We start from the raw sequence: 21,201 nt of genomic DNA on the forward strand, positions 1-21,201 counted from the left end.
TGCTCAACAGGGTCCTGCGATCACAATAAAAATGTCCAAGAGAATTATTTGCACTTTGCACCATCCAACGATATATGGCAAGTACAGACGACCATACACAACAATGTGCAATAAACCCAACTCCATCACTAGTTAACGACTTGCTGACGGGATTTGTCCTGCAGTACTTGATGTTCTTTGTATCCAGCAGTGACTTGTGATCGTTAAAAAAAACCATACAAGATGAACAAGTACACCTTTGATTGGAGTGGCTGCTGCATCTGAGCGCGCTGCCATCTTACCAGAACTATAGTCGTTATCAGACTAGTATAATAAGATATACATACTCTGGACCTCATAATCTACCTTTATATGGCCTTATGCCTTACTAGTCTACCTGTACTGCACCATCTCTTTACACTGCATTCCTTTGCACGACCATTTTGATGAAATTAGCGATATGGATGGAATGCAAAAAAAACATTTTTCACTATATCCCAGCAAGTGACAAAAATAAATCAGTTTAGTACAAAGACGGTGCTTAACCCATTCTTGTTATGCTCCATGCAAAGCCTCCCACCTCTCTGCAAACAGAATGATAAATAAAAGATTCAAAGGGGGTAAGCTGTGGTAGAACTTATTTCTACAGTGGCCACTTTATTAGTTACCACCTGGGACCATAGCTCTCTGTACCCATTCCATCCATCTACCTTTCCAAATTTCTCTTTCACTTTGGATTCGAGCCTGCTTCCTCCACTTCTGCTGGCAGCTTGTTCCACACTCGCACCCTCTGAGTGAAGAAATTCCTCCTCAGCCTCCTCTCAAATATTTCACCATTCACCCTTAACCTATGACCTCTAGTGCTAATCTCACCTAACCAGAGTGGAACAAGGCCTGCTTGCATTTACCCTGTAATTTGTCTAGCTCTATTAAGTCTCCCCACAATCTTCTGTGCTCTAGTCTCCCATGCCCACAGCTGACTAACCCATACATCCAAAGGGAGAAGTGTGCTGGATGCATTGCATTTCCTGCATACATTTATATGAATAAAGTACAGTACTGTGCAAAAGGCACATATATATGGCTAGGGTGCCTAAATTTCTTTGCACAGTACTGTAGTAATTTTACATATTGCACTGTACTGCTGCTGCCAAAAAGCAAATTTCATGACATATGAGTGATGATAAACCTGATTCTGATATGATATGGGTCTCTATTGTGGACGAAGAGTGGGAAAGGGGCAGGGAGAGGGGAAATCATGGTTGGGAAAAGGGAAAGGGAGAGGGGAGGGAACAGGAAGCACTAGAAAGACAATGTTTGAAATCAAATGACCTTGCTGGGTGTCTCAGGGCCAGTTATGTCTAAACATGCACCTCCCTCCCGCAAATGGCGCTCCTTCTCTGCCACCTGCCCCACGGCGCTCCAGCCTCACCATTCCCAACATCCTTTGCTCTTGCCAGATTTATAAACTCGCACTCTGCTCCCCGTTGACAAATGGAGTACTGTGCAAAAGTGCTAGGCACCATGCTAAGAACATTTGCATAGTTCTGTATATTGTTTATGGACGAATTCTCTTGATCTCTTAATTGATTGCCAGCAGAGACCGTGTATTAGTTGGAGTTTCCCGATTAAGGACAGACCATACCTTTAGCATCCTGTGAAGGATCTGGACCTTCTTGGACTCCTCTCTAGCCTGCAGAAGGCCGTACCCTTGGGGGGGCCAGACCTTCCTGATTCTCTCCGAGACCTGTTCCACGCGTGGCCTCTCCACAAGGTTGTCGTTTTCGTCCGGGTGGACACGCCTGGCGACCAGTGTGAAATAAAGTGCTTCAAGCAGAACCTGTAATGCAAGCAGAACGTTAGAGCCATTTACTGCGGATCACTGCTATTATGCCCAGAAAGTCATCCTCAGTTGGGGCTGCTAAACTCTCTGTATGTCACCAGCACTTGTTATATTCTGCCTCTGAATTTACATTCAATGGCCACTTTATTACCTCCCTCCTGTACTGAGTATGCATTCCTGGTCTTCTGATGTTGGAGCCCATCCACTTCAAGTTTCAATGTATTGTACATTCAGAGATGCTCTTCTGCACACCACTGTTTTAATGCATGGTTATTTCAGTTACTGCCCCCTTCCTGTCAGGTTGAGCCAGTCCGGACATTCTACTTTGACCTCTCGCAAGGCATTTTGGCCCACAGAATTATTGGTCACTAGATGTGCTTTGTTCTTCCCATCGCTCTCTGTAAACTCTACAGACTGACATGCGTGAAATTCCCAGGAGATCAGCAGTTTCTGAGATACTCAAACCACCCCGTCTGGCACCAACACTCACTCTGTGGGCAAAATCACCTTGTTAACGAGAGAGGTCAGGGGAGAATGGCCAGGCTGGTTCAAACTGACAGAAAGGTGACAGTAACATAAATCACCACACATTACAACTGCGGTGTGCAGAAGAGCATCTCTGAATGCTCAATACATCGAATCTTAAAGTGGGCGGGCTACAGCAGCAGAAGACCACAGACAGACAGAAATACATTCAGTGGCCACTTTATTAGGTATGGGAGGTACCCAATAAAGGGGACACTGAATGTGGAGTGAAACAGTAAAGAAAGAGAGCACTCCGTCTTTCAGCTTCATTCTGCCCCTTGTAATTGGTTATACCCTCTTACTTATACCCAACCCCTTCATTCTCTCACTTTTAAAAGTCACAGGGTCTATCGCAAGGACCAAGCTTTTTACAAGCACGTTGCTTTTTATGATCTCAATAAGCTTAGACTCAAACTTCGACAAACCTACCTTCAAAGGTTCCAGGAGGAAGAATGAGGAGAGGACGCTGAAGATTCCTGAGATGAGCCACATGAGAGCGACCTGGGGGGTGAAGGAAACCCCGATCCAAAGTGACACGGTGAAGGAGATGGTGAAGAGGAAGAAGCAGAGGGCGTGGGCCATGTAACTGCACCAGAATGGGAACAGACACCGCTGTGGAGGGTCACTGAATGCTGTTGAGACACAAGAATACCAAGCAACGTCAGACAAACCCCAGCCTAGGTTACAAAGACAGGAGCACACTGACAATTCACTCGTACTGAGAAGCTGGGGTAATTGACCCAGTGGCTTCAAATTCCATAAAAGCTGTTGGGAAATCTGTTTAAATAGTTAAGTACCAATAATCTGGTTACTGAAGAGTTTTGTGTCAGTAATGGTGTGTATGAATTTTCCAAACTGTCATTTAATCTGATTCAGACAAGGAAATCTGCTGCGGGCGTAGCCTAGCCCATTTAGCTGCCACGGTAGTGTAGTGGTTAGCACGCCGCTATTACAGCTCGGGGTGCCAGAGCTTGGAGATCAACTCCAGCGCCATTTGTAAGGAGTTTGTACGTTCTCCCTGGGACTGTACGAGTTTCCTCCGGGTGTGCTCTGGTTTCCTCCCACAGTCCAAAATGCATCAGTAAGTAGATCAATTAGTCATTGAACAACATGTCCAACCTTGAAGTGGATGGGCTAGAGCAGCGAAGACCATACCGGTTTCCCACCTGTACCTAATAACGTGGCTGCTGAGTGCATGCTTGTGTTGTAAACTACAAATATCTACCTGTAATTCTCATGTATACAGTTAACACTCATTCAATACCAGAGCCATCATTTTGTTATTGAATATCGATTTTCATTCACAATCTCAAATCACATGATACCTACAGTATACTTGTATAATTGATTCCTATTGAGATATTAGATATAGTCAAATATATACTACATTTGTAGCAAGTGGATCCTTTCTTGGGTAAATCTATGTACATCAGCCTTATTTGAACTCCCAGAAGCCAACAATATAGATTTGCACATTAACAGAGAGCAGCTGGACAAATGGAACTGGTTAATTTCTGGACTGGGTATGTTTACAGTTTTCGTTAGCGTGGCACTATTACAACTCGGGTATTGGAGTTCAGACTTCGATTCTGGCATCCTCTGTAAGGAGTTTGTACTTTCCTTCCCATGAACCGCGTGGGTTTCCTCCCGCAGTGTAAAGGTGTACCAGATAGTAGTTCAATTGGTGATTGTAGATTGTCCTGTGATTAAGCTAGGGTTAATAGGCAGTGCGGTTCTTTGGGCCGGAAGGGTCTGTACCGCGTTGTATAGATAGAACAGTGCAGCACAGGATCAGGTATTTGCCCAGCCAGCTAAAAAGCAAATCCAAAACACCCAAGCACTAATCCTACCTAAACAACACCCATATCCCTCCATCTTCCTTTCATCCATGTGCCTGTCCAAATGCCTCTTAAAAGCCTCTAATGTATTTACCTCTACCACCATACCAGGCAGTGCATTCCAGACATCCACCACTCTCTGAGTAAAAAACTTACCCCTCACATCCCCTTTGAACCTGCCCCCCCCCCATCTTCAATGCATATCCTCTGGTATTAAAACATCTCTATATAAAAAACAAATAAATAAACATGTAACTCATCAATGATTCACTTATAAGGATCAACTTTATTTGCCAGACATATTTACAGCTATTAGAATTTGCTGCGTGTGCTGGTACAACATGCACTGTTCTTGAGTTATAAAGAATGATATTAAAATAAAATTAGAAGTTAAAGTACAGATATGGAATAAAATGTGAATAAATACATAATACCAGCATGTATTTACAATGTAAGCAGCATTATAAAAGTGGTTTAAAGTGTTTACAGTGCAGAGCAGTGACTTGAGGTAATAGATGGGGGTGGAGGGGCTAACTAGAATGGTTAGTCAGATTAACTGCCTGGGGGAAGATACTGTTAAAGTGGTGTGAGGTTTTTGTTTTAATAGCCCTCTTTAACTACCCTCTGAATTTCAATAAAGGTTGCTGGGGATTAGAAATGGCCAGTAATGCCCACATCCTGTGGATAGATGAATTATTTAAAAATGTTTTGTTTGCAATTATATTTAGGTCAACAACTATAGTCACTTGCAGGAAATCTACATTAGATGCAGATATAGTGTCACACCATCGGCCTACTGAGTCTGTGGCAATCATCAACCAGTTTCCTTCTTGACTCTAATCCTATCCGACTCCATTTTATTCTCCTCACCTTGCCTCCACACTAGCCACCCCCTTTAAAAGTCCGCCAGGAGCATGGTGACACTTGTGAGCTGCCCCCAGCGCACCCTCAAACTGCGTATACATTGAAACAGCGAAACAAATGCATGGTTTGCACCTACAACCAGCACAGTCTGGAGCAAATATAGCATGCTCATAACTTACTATCCCTATCCTATGAGTCTCTCAAATGTTGGAGGAAACCAGACCACCCAGAGGAAATCCATGCAAAGTCCTTACAGACCATGATGGGAATTGAACCACTATCGCTGGTGCTGTAAGGTGTTATGCTAACCTCTACCCTACGGTGCCACAATGTGGGATGAGCTGCAGGAAAAAGTGGTTGAGGCAGGTACAGTATCAACTTTGAAAAGGCATATGGTATATGGATTGGAAAGGTTTAGAGAGATATTGGCCAAATGCCGGTAAATGGGACTAGCTTCCACGAGCACTTTGGTCTACAATGACCAGATGGGCTGAAAGGCCTACTTCCCTGCTGTATGACTCTATGAATGGAAGGCAAATTAGATATAAATTAAACACATTTACTCTATACCTAACCACTCTCTGTTCACAGCATTATTCTAGGGAAATTGAGGCCCTCTGTTGTTTGGGGTCAACCACAGATATTGCATCCTACAGTGGCATGCAAAAGTTTGGGCACCCCTGGTCAAAATTTCTCTTACTGTGAATAGCCAAGCGAGTAAAAGATGACCTGATTTCCAAAAGGCATAAAGTTAAAAATGACACATTTCTTTAATATTTTAAGCAAGATTACTTTTTTATTGCCATCTTTTACAGTTTCAAAATAACAAAAAAGGAACAGGGCCCAAAGCAAAAATTTGGGCACCCTGCATGTTCAGTACTTAGTAACACCCTTTTTATCACAGCTTGTAAACGCTTTCTCTTAAAGTTTTTCAACTCTTGTTTGGGGGATTTTCGCCCGTTCTTCCTTGCAAAAGGCTTCTAGTTCTGTGAGATTCTTGGGCCGTCTTGCATGCACTGCTCTTTTGAGGTCTATCCACAGATTTTCGATGATGTTTAGGTCAGGGGACTGCGAAGGCCATGGCAAAACCTTCAGTTTGTGCCTCTTGAGGTAGTCAATTGTGGATTTTAAGGTGTGTTTAGGATCATTATCCAGTTGTAGAAGCCACCCTCTTTTCATCTTCAGCTTTTTTACAGACAGTGTGATGTTTGCTTCCAGAATTTGCTGGTATTTAATTGAATTCATTCTTCCCTCTACCAGTGAAATGTTCCCCGTGCCACTGGCTGCAACACAAGCCCAAAGCATGATTGATCCAGTCCTGTGCTTAACAGTTGGAGAGGTGTTCTTTTCATGAAATTCTGCACCCTTTTTTCTCCAAACATACCTTTGCTTATTGCGGCCAAAAAGTTCTATTTTAACTTCATCAGTCCACAGGACTTGTTTCCAAAATCCATCAGGCTTGTTTAGATGTTCCTTTGCAAACTTCTGTCGCTGAATTTTGTGGTGAGGACGCAGGAAAGGTTTTCTTTTCACCTGGCCTTTCCTAATGATAACTGTGAACAAGCCATAGCCCTAACAAGCTAATTAAGGTCTGAGACCTTGGTAAAAGTTATCTGAGAGCTCAAATCTCTTGGGGTGCCCAAACTTTTACATGGTGCTCCTTTCCTTTTTTTCACTCTAAAATTGTACAAAACAAAAATAGTACACTAATCTTGCTTAAAATGTTGAAAAGAATATTTCATCTTTAACTTTATGACTTTTGGAGATCAGTTCATCTTCTACTCACTTAACTATTCACAGTAACAGAAATTTTGACCGGGGTGCCCAAACTTTTGCATACTACTGTAAATGGGACTAGCTTCCACGGGCACCTTGGTCAACAATGACCAGATGGACTGAAGGGATTATTTCCCTGCTGTATGACTATGAACGGAAGACAAATTAGATATAAATTAAACACATTTACTTAATTAAATACCTAACTACTTTCTATTCACAGCGTTATTCTAGGGAAATTGAGGCCCTCTGTTGGTTGGGATCAACCACAGATATTGCATCTTAGCTGTCATACATAACCTGGGCTGTGTGGTTTGGAGAGCAAGCCGTTGTCCATGCAGCTGATGAGTCCTAAGGAACAGCAGAAACCGATACAGTTTGGCACCAGCAGTGTCACAAGAGTTGCCGATCAGTGTTGAACTGAATGTAGGGCTGCCTTAGGGACTACTCCAGGTTTGAATTTTTCCTCAGGGCTTACTCCTGAAGCCTTCTCCATGAGTAAGACAGTGGAAGTTTGAGATCAGAGTTTTCCTTCTCCTAGATGAGCTGCCAGCCACGCCTGATGAGCCACCACTGCCCAAAGTGGCTGGTTTTAAGGTACTGGTAACCCACCTTTGCCACTTTTCCTGTGAGGAGAAACGGTTCTGCTGGGCTGAGTAGCTAAGCCACATGTGAAGGCCAGGATCTGGCCTTGGTGGTCAGAGGCTATTTGAGGCACATGCCACTGGGAGCATTTAATAGGTAGTGGGAGCTTGTCCCCATTACCAGCCCCAGCTATAACAGCCTTACAGACCAAGGAAATTTGACTGCTTTTAACAGTAAGAAGATGCTGAAGTACCTTTTCCATGTCCTTTCCGTTTTCTGAGTAGCTCGAATCCTGTGACTGATGAACCCTTCCCCACCCCCACCTCCAGTTCTTGGCCGAAGCAGTTCCACCACTGGCACATTTTATTCTTATGCAAGTCAGTTCCTTGGACTCGGAGTAGCAGTTGAGAATGAGGCTGAAATGTAATCTCTCCGCAGATGTTTCCTGAGTTGCACAGAGTCCCAGAGTTCTCTGATTTGAATTTTATATTTCTTTCACACGTCTCCTGAATGTGAATGCAAAGACCTTCACAAGTATTCAATGCCCTCCATTAGTGACTTGGTCTGGGGTGGGGGAGGGGGCGTGCAGAGCCTCATCAACTGTCTGGGAGAGCCCTGAGGTGTTCCCAGTGCTGATGGGCTCCCTGTGAGTGACTGCACCCTCTGCCCCTGCTTTTTTATTTAGAAATACCACACGGAATAGGCCCTTCTGGCCCTTTGAGCTGCATCGCTCAAACCCCCCCGACAACCCTATTTAACACTGACCTAATCATGGGGTGATTTACAATGACCGGTTCACCTGGCCGGTATGTCTTTGGATTGTAAGAGGAAGCCAAGGACCTGGACAAAATGTACACATTTCATGGGGAGGACAGGCAGAGATTCTGTACAAAGGATCAAACTCCGAATGCCAACGCCCTGAGCTGTAATAGCGTCACGCTAACCACTCTGGCAATGGAACAGGTTGCGGCACAAGGGCAGTGAATTCTAGGCCCAGATGATCTGTCCATCGGACAGAGGGAAAGGTTCCCCTTTGTTTCCATGGTGCAATGCCCTGTGAGAGCTCCAATCTGTGATATACGAGGAGGACATTTGGCCCATTCATTACACCACTATTTTTCCCTATCATCTCGTCTTCTCGCATCTCCCATCTGCTTCCCCTCCTCCCCACATTCTAACACTCACCCACACACAGTGGGGGCAATTTACAGTGGGTAATTAACCTTTCAATCTGCTCGTCGTTGGGATGTATTTAAAATGAGGGTTGATAGATTCTTGATTAGTCAGGGCATCAGAGGTTAAAGGAGAGGGTAGGAGAATGGGGTTGACAGGGATAATAAATCAGCTATAATACGATGGCGGAACAGATTTGATGGGCGAATAGCCTAAATCTGTTCCTGTGTTTTATGGTCCAATCCAACAATATCTCAGCTCCTGAAACTAGCTTTGGAATCCATTGTGGTGTGTGGGATTTGAAGTCTTTTTTTTTTGGTTCAATGATCCAAACCTCGGGTTACAAAACCATTAACTTAACCACTGAAGAGAAGGACTATATTGCCAACTTGGATACACAGGGTGGATGGGTGGCTGGAATTTCCACAGGTACCAGCTGTACAAAATTATGAGGGGTATAGATAGGGTAAATGCAAGCAGGCTTTCTCCACTCAAGTTGGATTGGACTACAACCAGAGGTGATGGCTTAAGGGTGAAAGATGAGAAGTTTAAGGGGAACGTGAGGGAAAACTTCTTCACACAGAGGGTTGTGAGAGTATAGAATGAGCTGCTAGCACAAGTGATCCATGTGAGCTTGATTTCAAAGTTTAAGAGAAGTTTGGATAGGTACATGGATAGTAGGGATATGGAGAGCTATTGTCCCAGTGTAGGTTGTTGGGAGTAGGCAGTTTAAATGGTTTTGGCATGGTCTAGATGGGCCCAAGGGCCTGTTTCTGTGTTGTTCTACTCTATGACTCTATGACCTCCAGAGAGACAAAGTAGTCCTTTGCATGATTTCCTGAAGGATGGGTGGGTAGCACACTCAATCTTTCACTGGAGATCTGAAAGAAATTCTTCCCCCATAACCACCCATTGAGGAGCTCAGTGGGTCAAGTGGCATCTGTGGGGGGAAACAAACTGTTGATATTTAGGACTTTTATTTCATCTCTATCACTCACCAGCTCTTGCTTCACCCCTTCCTCCTTACCTCTTTATACTGGCTAACTCCTCTCTAAAACAAGAGAAAATCTGCAGATGCTGGAAATTTGAGCAACGCACACAAAATGCAGGAGGAACTCAGCGGGCCAGACAACATCTAAGAAAAGAGTAAACAGTCAATGTTTTGGCCCGAAATGTCGACTGTACTCTTTCCCTAGATGCTGCCTGGCCTGCTGAGTTCCTCCAGCATTTTGTGCACGCAACTTCTCTCTAGCAGTAGTGCGACCACTCAAGTCAAGTATGATATTCTCCTAAGGGGTTGTCTATTGGTGGGTCTTCAGGTGTCCGTAGAGGCAGATTTGGGATCCAAGAGTTCTGAGGGGCTTCCAGATCTCACAGTCCTGCCCCCATCAGCCCTGCAGATTGCCATGGTTCTTAATCTAGGATGTTAGGGTGGATTCCGTTAATAGAACACACCAGTGCGTGACTTTGCCTAACATAGGGACGCTGATGCACGGGTTGCCACCACACAGTCCTTGACAGATCGGGCTCAGGGACCAGTGCATGGAGTGTAAGTTGACTGGGGACCCTTCGCTGTTGTAGCCTTCCTCTGCCTTCGCTTCTGTAATGATGTGAAATTATCTCCCACCAGATTCACTGCTGAGGTCTTGGTTGGATCGCTCTTGGTCCGGAACCTCCTCCTTGATATTACCACCATGTGTGACCCCACCAGGAGCTAAGTGGCAGTCAGCTGAACTCTAGGCAGCATTGCTCTTGGAATTGTAGGAACTCACAAGCTTCTCCACCAGGACAATCCCTTCCCCTCCTCCGATATTTCCCCGCTACTGTCATTGCAGATGAAGGGTCTCCACTTGAAAGGACAACAGGCCCTTGGCCTTCACAGGCTGCCTGACGCTCTGAGTTCCCCCATTTTGTTCGATACTCCAGATTCCAACGTGCACACTCTCGCGACTTCAGGCTTTCTCCACATTGTTGGACTAGAGTGCAGTTTTTATTTTTTTTGTGGTTTAATCTTTCTTATGCCTCTTTGTATTTTATATAATCACCTATATACCCTCAATGTCCACTTTATTAGGCACACCTGCTCATTAATGCAAATATCCAATCAGCCAATCATGTGGTAGCAACTCAATGCACAAAAACATGCAGACGTGGTCAAGACCAAACATCAGAATGGGGAAGAAATGTGATCTAAATGACTTAGACTGTGGAATGATTGGAGCCAGATGGGGTGGTTTGAGTATCTCAGAAACTGCTGATTTCCTGGGTATTTCACACACAACAGTCTCTAGAGTTTACAGAGAATGGGGGCAAAAAACCCAAAAAAATCCCATCAGTGGCAGTTCAGTGGGTGAAAATGCCTTGTTAATGAGAGAGGTCAGAGGAGAATGGCTAGACTGGTTGAACTGACAGGAGGGCGACAGTAACTCAAATAACCACGTGTTACAACAGTGGTGTGCAGGACAGCATCTCTGAATGCTGAACATGTTGACTCTTGAAGTGATTGGGTTACAGCAGCAGAAGACCACAAACTCTCAGTGGGCATTTAGGTACAAGAGGTTCCTGATAAAGTAGCCATTAAGTGTAGCTGTAATTGTTCAATGAATTTTCCAGTAGTTGTAGTATAGTTGCTTCTGTATTTTTTCAGAAACTTAGTTTTTCTGCAGCAAGTGTTACTCCTCTGCAATCTGGATGCATATCATCCCATTGAAAACAAAAACTTAGAATCTGAATTTTATAGGTTAATTTTTATTACTGGAATGCTGTTATCTTTTTAGTTCGAGCTAGGTTTTGGATAAGATGCTCACTACTTCTTTGTTCTTATTTCACTTTATCAATGACCATTGCAACAAATTTTATGCCTCATTCTTGACTCCCAGAGAACCTCTGGATCACAAAATCACCAGACCCAACACCATGCACAGCCAAGGTTAATGGAAGGGTTTTTTCTCCTCTGGAGATGGGATGGCACTAAGTACAACGTTTACAACCACATACAATGACATCTACCAATAGCTCTGGAGAAACCCTCACAGAGGATGTGGACTGTAATGGGAGATTTAGGGGAGGGGACAATGACATGAATACCTCAACCAAATTTCAGAGAGTAAAGTTCCTTCAAATTAGGCGGCTTCCTTATTCTGGAGCAGGACATGTGCTTGGTGCACTTACCTATTCTTCTGGTGGTGGCCAGTCTTCCAATACCTTGGGTAGGCCGAATGACATGACCAAAGTCACCAGACTTGTGCAAAATTGCTGCCTCTGTTGGCAGCTCTTCATTCCCACTGATTATCTCCGTTCTGAAGAAGGAAAAGATAAAGGCGTTAAAAAGAAAAATTAGCAAAGCCGTTCTGTTGAGATACCTCAGCAAATCCCAACACAAGGGTGTGAGTCCTCATTTCCATACACGAACCTGTTCTAAGAATCTCTGGAATTGCATTTGGAAGTAATGGGATGCAATGCCAGTACAACTGGTGCTATAGACAGTGCCTCTGTTAATACCCATTTATACAGGATTGGAGTTCAACCCGGAAAAATGTTAAGTGATTCACTTTGAAAGGTCAAATTTGAAGGCAGAATACAGGGTTAGTCAAGGGATTCTTAGCAGTGTGGAGGAACAGAGGGATCTTGGACTCCACGTCCATAGATCTCTCAAAGTTGTCGCACAAGTTGATAGGGTTTTTAAGAAGGTTGGTGTGTTGGCCTTTATCCAGGAACCATTTATTTAACACTAATCTAATCAAAAGACAATTGCAATGTCCATCTTTGGAATAAGGGAGGAAACCATTGCACCCAGAGAAAACCCATTCGGTCACAAGAAGAATGCACAATCTTCATACAGACAGATGCAGTGACCTTCTTCATGGGTTTCCTCATTAGATAACATTGTACAAGAGTTGTGAACAATCCGCTGGAGGAACCCAAGCTTGTCGAGCAGCATCTGTGCGATCTCCGGGAAGAAAGGAATCATCTCCAGAGGTTATAGTCTGTCGGTACTGGCCATGGATGGTCTCAAGCCTGACTGCACAATGAGGAGGGTTGAGCATTGGTCTAGCAACTCCATCCCGTAAACACCCAGAGCTTCAGAAACGGCAACAGAAGCTCCAAATACCTCATACCTGGGACAGGAAGAATTCTCGAAAATGGACATACACCTGAGACAACATGAAAGACTGGCCAGGACAGAGGACACTGGTGAGTTACTGTCAATGGTTATGTCCTAGTAGGTGTGATGGACTTAACTGCGTAAATAAGTTGGATATCTGTCCCATAACTAAACCGCGTTATTACTGCACTATTGCATTACATTAATGCATTGCATTGCTCCCTTAATTCATTATACAATAATTTTTAAACAAAGCCACTGAACTATTTAAAATAAGCAGCTTCGCATCTATGTTTGATGTGCTGAAATTACAGCTCTCAAGAAGGAACTGGATAGACACAAGGGATTATATTATTAAGGACTTTGGAGAAAGAAAGGGACTGATGAGATTGTTGGGACAGCATAGATTGATGGGCTGAATTGCCTCTGTGCCGTAAAAATTTTATATTGAGTTCATGTTCTTCTTTCTTGCAAATAATGAAGAGCGATGATACACATATGAAAGAAAATCTAGTCGTCTTGAAGTCATTTTTTGGACATTCATCAAAGAAGTTTTCATTTCAATTTTTGTCTCTCAATCTCCCGAGACTCTCAGCTATTGAAAGCTTAACTGGGTCAGGACTAGTACAGGGGCAAACGTTCAGAACATACTCACAGATTAGATATTAGGTGACTCTCGACATCCAGAGAGACCCGGCCGCTGTCGTGTGAGGTTGACACCTCATTATTCCCAGAAAAGCTCATTTGCTGTATCAGGTGCTCATCTGGTGGGAAAAATGCAAACAGATTGGAGTCAGTCAGGACTTCATAAGCAGATGTTAGTCCTCTAACTGCTTTGGGTCTTCTAGCCTTTCAAAACAACTTGATGCTCTCTAGTATTCTGCCAGAGGATGAATTAGGACTCCAGTGAGTTCTCAGATTCAGATTCATTTTATTTATCACATGTATATCAAAACATATTGTGCAAAAGTCTCAGGTGTGTGTGTATATATATAAATAACTAAGATGCCTAAGACTTTTGCCCAGTACTGTATTTGTCAATGTGGAGCTGACAGCGAATTTATAAATCTGGTGGGAGCAAAGGATGTTGGGAATGGCGAGGGTGCAGCACTGTGGGAGGGGTGTGGGACAGGTGGCAGAGAAGGAATGCCAGGGATGGGGGTAGCACATGTGCAGACATACCCAGCCCTGAGACGCCAGGCAAGGTTATTTGATTCCAAACAATTGGTTTATTGATCATTACAGAATGTCTCTCTGGTACTTCCTGCCCCCTTCTCTCTCCTTTCCCCTTTTCCCAACCATGATTCCACTCTCAGTCCACAACAGAGACCCATATCAGAATCAAGTTTATCATCACTCACACACGTCATGAAATTAGCTTTTTTGCAGCAGCAGCACTACAGTGCAATACATCGAATTACTACAGTACTGTGCAAGAGTTTTAGGAACCCTAACTATGTACTGTATATGTGCCTAAGACTGTTGCACAGTACTGTATAGTGAAATATGTTGAATGGGTTAACAACCAATACAACTTAAAGATGCAATGGGGCAGCTCACAAGATTCGCCACACTTTCCGGCACCGATACGGCACGTCCACAACAAAAACAGAGGACAATAAACAACAAAACAACAATGGCAAAACAAGCCTTGTTCTTCCCCCCCAACTCACACAAATACAGAGCCCTCCACCCCCAGGAGACGCCGTCTCTGGCCTTCAGCTACTTGTGGATTTGCAGACCGTGGTCTTCCACTTCCCTACTGGACTTGGAGACTCAGGTGTCAACTATCGGTTCCCCACTCACGGATATCCCTGGCCGATTTACAGGCTCACCTGAAGCAGAGAGGGCTTTGGCCCTGGCTTGATCATAGACAAGCGAGAGTGGCTCATCGTCTGACGTCAGCTGTGCCTCAAGTCCGAGGTGACGGGTTCCTCGGCCTCTCCTTAGCTTCGGAACGTTGCTTTCTATAATGGACTGATCATTCAGCAGGTCTGGCCAATTCAGCAAGCTGTTGTAAGCGGGCCAGCTAGGCAGGCTGTGGACAGATGAGGGACCAGGGATCAACTTTATTCGACACATACATCTATATGGATTAAGAAATTGCTGTGGTGTGTTGGTTAGGGTGTGACATGAAACAAAAACAACATTCAGCACTTATAAGAAATAAAGAATTATATAAAATACAATTAGAAGCACAGATATGGAATAAAATGAGCATAAGTACTTAAATACCAGCATGTATTTACAATGTAAACAGCATTATAAAAGGTGGATTGAAGTGTTTAGAGTGCAATGATGGGTGTAATGGATAGAGGGGGGTGGGGTGGCTAACTAGAATGGTTGATCAGATTATTTGCCTGGGTGATCTTTGACGATGGTGTAATTTTTTTTTTGTTTCAATAGCCCTATAATGCTTTCTAGAAGGGAGCTTTGGGAAAAGGTAGTTTGCAATGTGGGTAGTGTCTGAAATGATTTTTCCTGCACATGCAAGTCCTGAAGGGATGGTAGACTGCAGCCCATCAGTTTTTTTATGCTATCTTGATAGGTTTTTTTTATACTGCGAGAGGGTGCTGTACCAAACCAGGCAGTAATGGCTGATGAGAAGATGCTCTCTATGCAGGCAGTGTAGAATCGCACCAGTGTGTTCTGGAGAAGATAGAATTCCACAAGAAGTACATCCTCTGCTGAGACTTTTTGCATCCATCATCAGCTTCAATCATCAGAGACCCCCCACCACCCAGCATGTGATCTGCCGTCAGGAAGGAGGTACAGGAGCCTCGAGATTCATGCCACCAGGTTCAGGAACCGTTATGGCTCCGCAACGCAAACAAGAGAAAATCTGCAGATGCCGGAAATCCGAGCAACACACACAAGATGCTGGAGGAACTCAGCAGGTCAGGCAGCATCTATGGAGGAGAGCACGGTCGACATTTCCGGTCGAACCCTTCATCAGGGCTCAACCAGCAGGCTCTAAATCCAAAAGGGATACCTTCACTCAACTTTACTGAACCTATCGTTGAAATGTTCCCACAACCTATGGACTCACTTTCAATGACTCTTCATCTCATGTTCTCAATATTTACTGTTTATTTATTTATTATCATTTCTTTCTTTTTGTATTTGTACAGTTTGTTGTTTTTTTTTGCACACTGGTTGAATGCCCAAGTTGGTGCAGTCCTTCATGAATTCTATTATGGTTACTATTCAATTAAGGATATATTGAGTATGCCCGCAAGAAAATGAATCTCAGGGTTGTATATGGTGACATATATGTACTTTGATAATAAATTTACTTTGAACTTTAATAAAGGTGACATGACTCTCCCACATGAGGTCCTGCAAAATAATGATGTGAAGTAATAATATCTGAGCAGTGGTGAACCTCCAAAAAATATTGAACCTCCAGAGAAAGGGAGAAATTTGACATTGCAAATGATACCTGGTCAGTCTCTGATTAGAAATTAAAGATGGATGGATCTAAGTTTGCCAAATATTTGAGGGCCCTTGGGAAATGGGGTTAGCTCATTGATTAGCTGACTGGTGGATAGCCTCAAATTCAAAATTCTAAGTAAATTTATAATCAATAATTGCATATTTTCACTTTCTTGTGGCATTCAAAATAAATATAAAGAAACATGATGGTGTCAATGGGAAACTGCAGACCACAAGATGGATAAACAACCAAGGTGCAAAAGCCAACAATTGTACAAATACAAGAAGGAAAAAAAAACAATAATAAAAATAAATAAGCAATAAATATCAAGAACATGAGATGAAGTCCTTGAAAGTGAGTCAATAGGCTGTGGGAACAGTTCCATGACGGGTGACTGAAGTTTAGTGAAGTCGATGGTACAAGAGTCTGGTGGTTGAGGGGTAATAACGTTAAGGGGCTGTAATAACCCTCAGAAATGTAGGTGACATTCAGACTTGAAATCAGATGATTGAGAGGTATCCTCAAGGTGGGTTTGACTCTGTAAGAAACCAAAGTATTTGATTATGACAACAAATCAAGGTATGGTTCAGTCCAGGAAAGGGAAAGTTTCACACAGATCTCAGCAAAGATAGATCAATGGTTAGTTCAATTCCTTTCTCCTAACTGAAAAAATACGAGTAATATTCAGAAACAAGCAGTGGCCACATACTCACCCCTTTGCACTTAGGTCAGTCTTTAGCTTCTCTTTGTAATCCTACAAAGAGAAAAGAAATTGAGTCTTTTAAAATGAAATCTTTTATTTAGCGATTCAGTGTGGATCGCTAAACCCCCAATTTAACCCTGGCCTAATTACAGTCCTGTGATTAGCTGGTGTTAAATATTCATTGCAGAACGCACCCTGTTCTCACTCACCTCCTCCAGGTTGTCAGCGAAGGTCAGGAAGGAACTGCCAGCTATCGAGGGATCGACGTAGTCATCGATTTCCAGCACATTCGATTCAAGTGGACCCGAGTCAGTCATTGCTGCCTGCAGGAAAAATGAATTGTGGAAGCCCGTTGAATTTAGAATGGTTTCACTGTTGCCTTGAACCTCAATCTTGAGACTCCCACCACTTGAGGCCTTTTGTTTGATAAATGCTTGGTAACTTAGGAATGTGTTGGGGAGCAGGGACTGGGGGTACTACCGGCAGTTACTACTGGAGTAATGCAATTAACTAGACAGGACTTGGTCATTGACGAGACTTTAGACTGGAATTACACACAAGGATTCAGAGAGTTCAGTTTTGTATTGAAGATTTAGTACTAATGAAGATAATAAAGATGATGAAGATAAGACTTTTGCACTGTACAGTAAGTGAAGATTTGAACTCATGTAAGACTACAGGTTGTCCTGGAGTTGGAGGACCATCTGCGTGTGTGGGTGGGTGAGTCTGAGGAAAAAGGCTTGTGTGCTCTGTTTGTTGAGTTCTGTGTTGTCCTGCTGAGCACTGTGGGCACTCTATGTTACCGTCGGAACGTGTGGTGACAGTTGCAAATTGAGGCAGCGCCTCCTGCCCCTATTACCAATAGTGGGGATGCTTGTGTCCATGAAGCATTGGACAATGCCTGTTCCTGCTATTTTACCTCTCTGAGTAGCCATGATGCAGCCAGTCACAATGTTTTCAAGAGTACATCTTGTTGTTATTCCTCTCTACACCTGGTGCCAATTCTTTAGCATTTTGTCTGTTATTTACAAGGCTGGGTTGCTAGCTCAACCCTCAACCCAGCATGCAAGGAGCTGGCTGGATTTGAACCAGCAGCCTGGAGACCCGTGCTGATGCCACTGCACCATCAGCTGCTACAGGAGATATATATATATATATATATATATATATATGTAGTGTTTGGAAGAAAGCCAAACTTCCTTAAACTTTTAAGAAAGCAAAAAGCTTTGGGACCTTCTTTGCGATTATATCTATGCGCTGGGCCCAGAATGAGTTGTCCAACATCCAGGAATTTAAATCTGCTTTCTCCACCTTTGATCCCCTAATAAAGGTTGGCGCATGTTCGCTCTCCTTCCCGTTCCTGAAGTCAACCGTCAGCTCTTTAGTTTTACTGATGGTGAGCGAGAGGCTGTTGTCCTATCTCACTCCTACACACTGACCCATCACCACCTTTGATTCACCTAAACACAGTAAAGGGGCAACTTAGAGCAACCAATTAACCTAGCAACTGGTGCACCTTTGTGGCACGGTAGGAAACTGGAGCCGCTTGGGGCATACACACTGTCACAGGGAGATCAAGCAAACTCCACACAGACAGCACCCGAAGTCGGGATCGAACCTGTGGCTCTGAAGCAGCTGCATTATCTGCTCCGCTGAGCCAGAAAGTGCTGTCAATTTATCTTTTCAAATTTCCTACCACACTTTATCGAGATAGCAACAGACACGATTTGGGAGCTCAATAATAATGTTTATTCTTTACTTTGTTCCAGTACAAATATTGGTGTCTCTATATTTTCCTCTACACTCTGTGGCCACTTTATTAGGTACACCTGTACACCAGCTCATTAATGCAATTATCTAGTCAGCCCATCATGTGGCAACAACTCACTGTGTAAAAGCATGCAGACATGGTCAAGAGGTTCTGTTGTTGTTCAGACCAAACATTAGAATGGGGAAGAAATGTATCTAAGTGACTTCAACCGTGGAATGACTGGTGGTGCCAGACAGGGTGGTTTGAGTATCTCAGAAACTCCTGATCTCCTGGGATTTCCACAGATGACAGACTCTAAAGTTTACAGAGAATGGTGCAAGAAACAAAAAGCACCCAGTGAGCGGCAGTTCCGTGGGCATAAATGCCTTGTTAACGAGAAAGGTCAGAGGTTGAGTGGCAAGACTGATTCAAGCTGACAGTAAGTCAGACAACCACGTGTTACAACAGTGGTGTGCAGAAGGACGTTTCTGAACACACATGTCGAACCTTGAAATGGATGGGAAACAGCAGCAGACAAACATACAGTGGCTACTTTATTAGGTACAGGAGCCACCTAAGTGGCCAGTGAGTGCATAGTTCTGTGTTCCACATTCTTCAGTGGCTGCTTAGCAAAAGGAAGTTCTCTTTAAAGAAACAGAATGTTTTAGTTATTCAGAGAGGGAACTCCAGCTACTGAAGATTATGATCCCTGCTTCAATTTAGGAGGCTGTCACAAACTGACAGGTCGCTCTGTAGTTTACAGAAGGATAAGTAACACAAGGGCTAGTAACAGAAGGGTCAGTAACTTAAGGGCCAGTAACATAAGGGAGTAACAGAAGGGTCAGTAATGGCAAGGATCAGTAATGGAAAAGGTTCAGTAACAGAAAGTACTGAGCTAAAGCAATAGGCAAAATCATCGGAGATGACATGGGGAAACATTAATTTTTATTCAGGACAATGTTATCTTTGGAGCACACTTTGCCAGAGAGGGCGTTGGAACGAGATTCAGTAGAGAATTGAAGAAATACTTTAAGAGGAAAAAATGTACAGGCTGTGGGAAAAGGGCAGGGTGTGGAATTAATTGGAGCGTTCTACCTTTCAATCATCCTATACTAATAGCAGCTTTTATTTACATACTATTTTTGAGAAGTAAACTGTCCCCAAAGTGCTTCTCGTAAATGTTATCAACCTAATATAGGTTCCATGGGAGAGTGGTGGTTAGCGTGATGCTATTGCAAGCTCAGGATGTCAGAGTTCCAGTTCAATTTCAACATCATCTGTAAGGGGTTTGTTTGTCCTCTCTGTGGAATGCATGGGTTTTCTTCGGGAGCTGCGGTTTCCTTCTACAGTCCAAAGACATACCGGTTAATAGTTTAATTGGTCTTTGTAAATTGTCCCATGATTGGGCTAGGGTTAAATTGGGGGTTGCCAGGTTGATGTGGCTCACAGGGCTGGGATGGCCTATAATAAAATAAAATAAAGTCTCTAAATAAAATAAAATAAATGATGTAATAAGCCACAAGGTGAACACTAATGTACAGATCTCTGCAGATGTACAGTAGAGAGCATTCTTTAAAGATGAGTTTTATTTGTCAGATGTACATCAAAACGTACCATGAAGTGCATTGTATACAGTAAATCAAATCAGCAAAGAGTGAATTGGCCAGGCCAAACGCGTGGGCGCACTGCCGGTGCCAACATAGCATGCCCACGGCTCACTAACCCTCATCGTGCATCTCTGGGATGTGGAAGGAAACCCGCACAGTGACGGGGAGAAGGTACAATCTCATTGCAGACAGTGGTGGGAATCAAACCCCGATCTTAAAGCTGGCTTCTCCAGAGTGGTGTGCGATCTGCCCCTATTCTGACTGGCATGCAGGCTCGGGCATGGCTGCACAGGGTGCTGCAGACTCAGTCAGCTCCATCATGGGCACAAACTCCACCATCGTGGACATCTCCGAGAGGCAGAAACTCAAGAAGATCATTATCAGGACCCTTACCAAATGGGACAGCCCCTCTTCTCGTTTCTCCATTTCTATCATCAGCAGAGATGTACAGGAGCCTGGAGACCCATACTCGACCACACAGGAACAGCTCCTTCCCATCCACTTTTTGAATCTAAGACTATATATATATATCTTTTGCACCAAACTGTAAACTGTATTTGTGATCGTGCAGCAGAGAGCGAGTTTGAAAATCTGATGGGAGCAAAGGATGTTGGGAATGGTGAGGGTGGAGTGCTGTGGGACAGGTGGCAGAGAAGGAATGCCAGGGGTGAGGGGTGCATGGGTGTAGACACACCTGGCCCTGAGGCACCAGGCAGGGTCATTTGATTCCAAATAATTGGTTTATTGATCATTACAGAATGTCTTTTTGGTGCTTCCCACTCCCTCTCCTCCTTTTCCCAACCTTGATTCCCCTTTCCCTGCTCTCTTTCCACTCTCAGTCCACAACAGAGACCCCTATCAGAATCAGGTTTATCATCACTCACATATGTCATGAAATTTGTGGGGTTTTTTGCAGCAGCAGTACGGTGCAATACATAAAATTACTACAGTATTGTGTAAAAGTCTTAAGCTCCCTAGCTATATATATTTGCCTAAAAGTCTGAGGCACAAAAGTCT

The 21,201-nt window shown here is 43.6% G+C and overlaps 1 protein-coding gene across 1 annotated transcript in view; it reads right to left on the reverse strand.

The window, feature by feature from the left end:
• Positions 1 to 21,201, reverse strand: part of pkd1a (polycystic kidney disease 1a) — a 262,592-nt gene that overhangs the window by 42,013 nt on the left and 199,378 nt on the right. The window contains exons 32-38 of the mRNA XM_073060211.1: positions 17,037 to 17,150; positions 16,838 to 16,878; positions 14,524 to 14,726; positions 13,344 to 13,452; positions 11,755 to 11,882; positions 2,777 to 2,979; positions 1,625 to 1,819 (exon numbers count right to left, since the gene is read on the reverse strand). Coding sequence (XP_072916312.1) covers positions 1,625 to 1,819; positions 2,777 to 2,979; positions 11,755 to 11,882; positions 13,344 to 13,452; positions 14,524 to 14,726; positions 16,838 to 16,878; positions 17,037 to 17,150 — 993 coding nt within the window. The remainder of the gene's footprint in view (positions 1 to 1,624; positions 1,820 to 2,776; positions 2,980 to 11,754; positions 11,883 to 13,343; positions 13,453 to 14,523; positions 14,727 to 16,837; positions 16,879 to 17,036; positions 17,151 to 21,201) is intronic.

The sequence above is a fragment of the Hemitrygon akajei genome, chromosome 11 (assembly GCF_048418815.1).
Source record: "Hemitrygon akajei chromosome 11, sHemAka1.3, whole genome shotgun sequence".
In the NCBI taxonomy this organism is placed as follows: Eukaryota; Metazoa; Chordata; class Chondrichthyes; order Myliobatiformes; family Dasyatidae; genus Hemitrygon; species Hemitrygon akajei.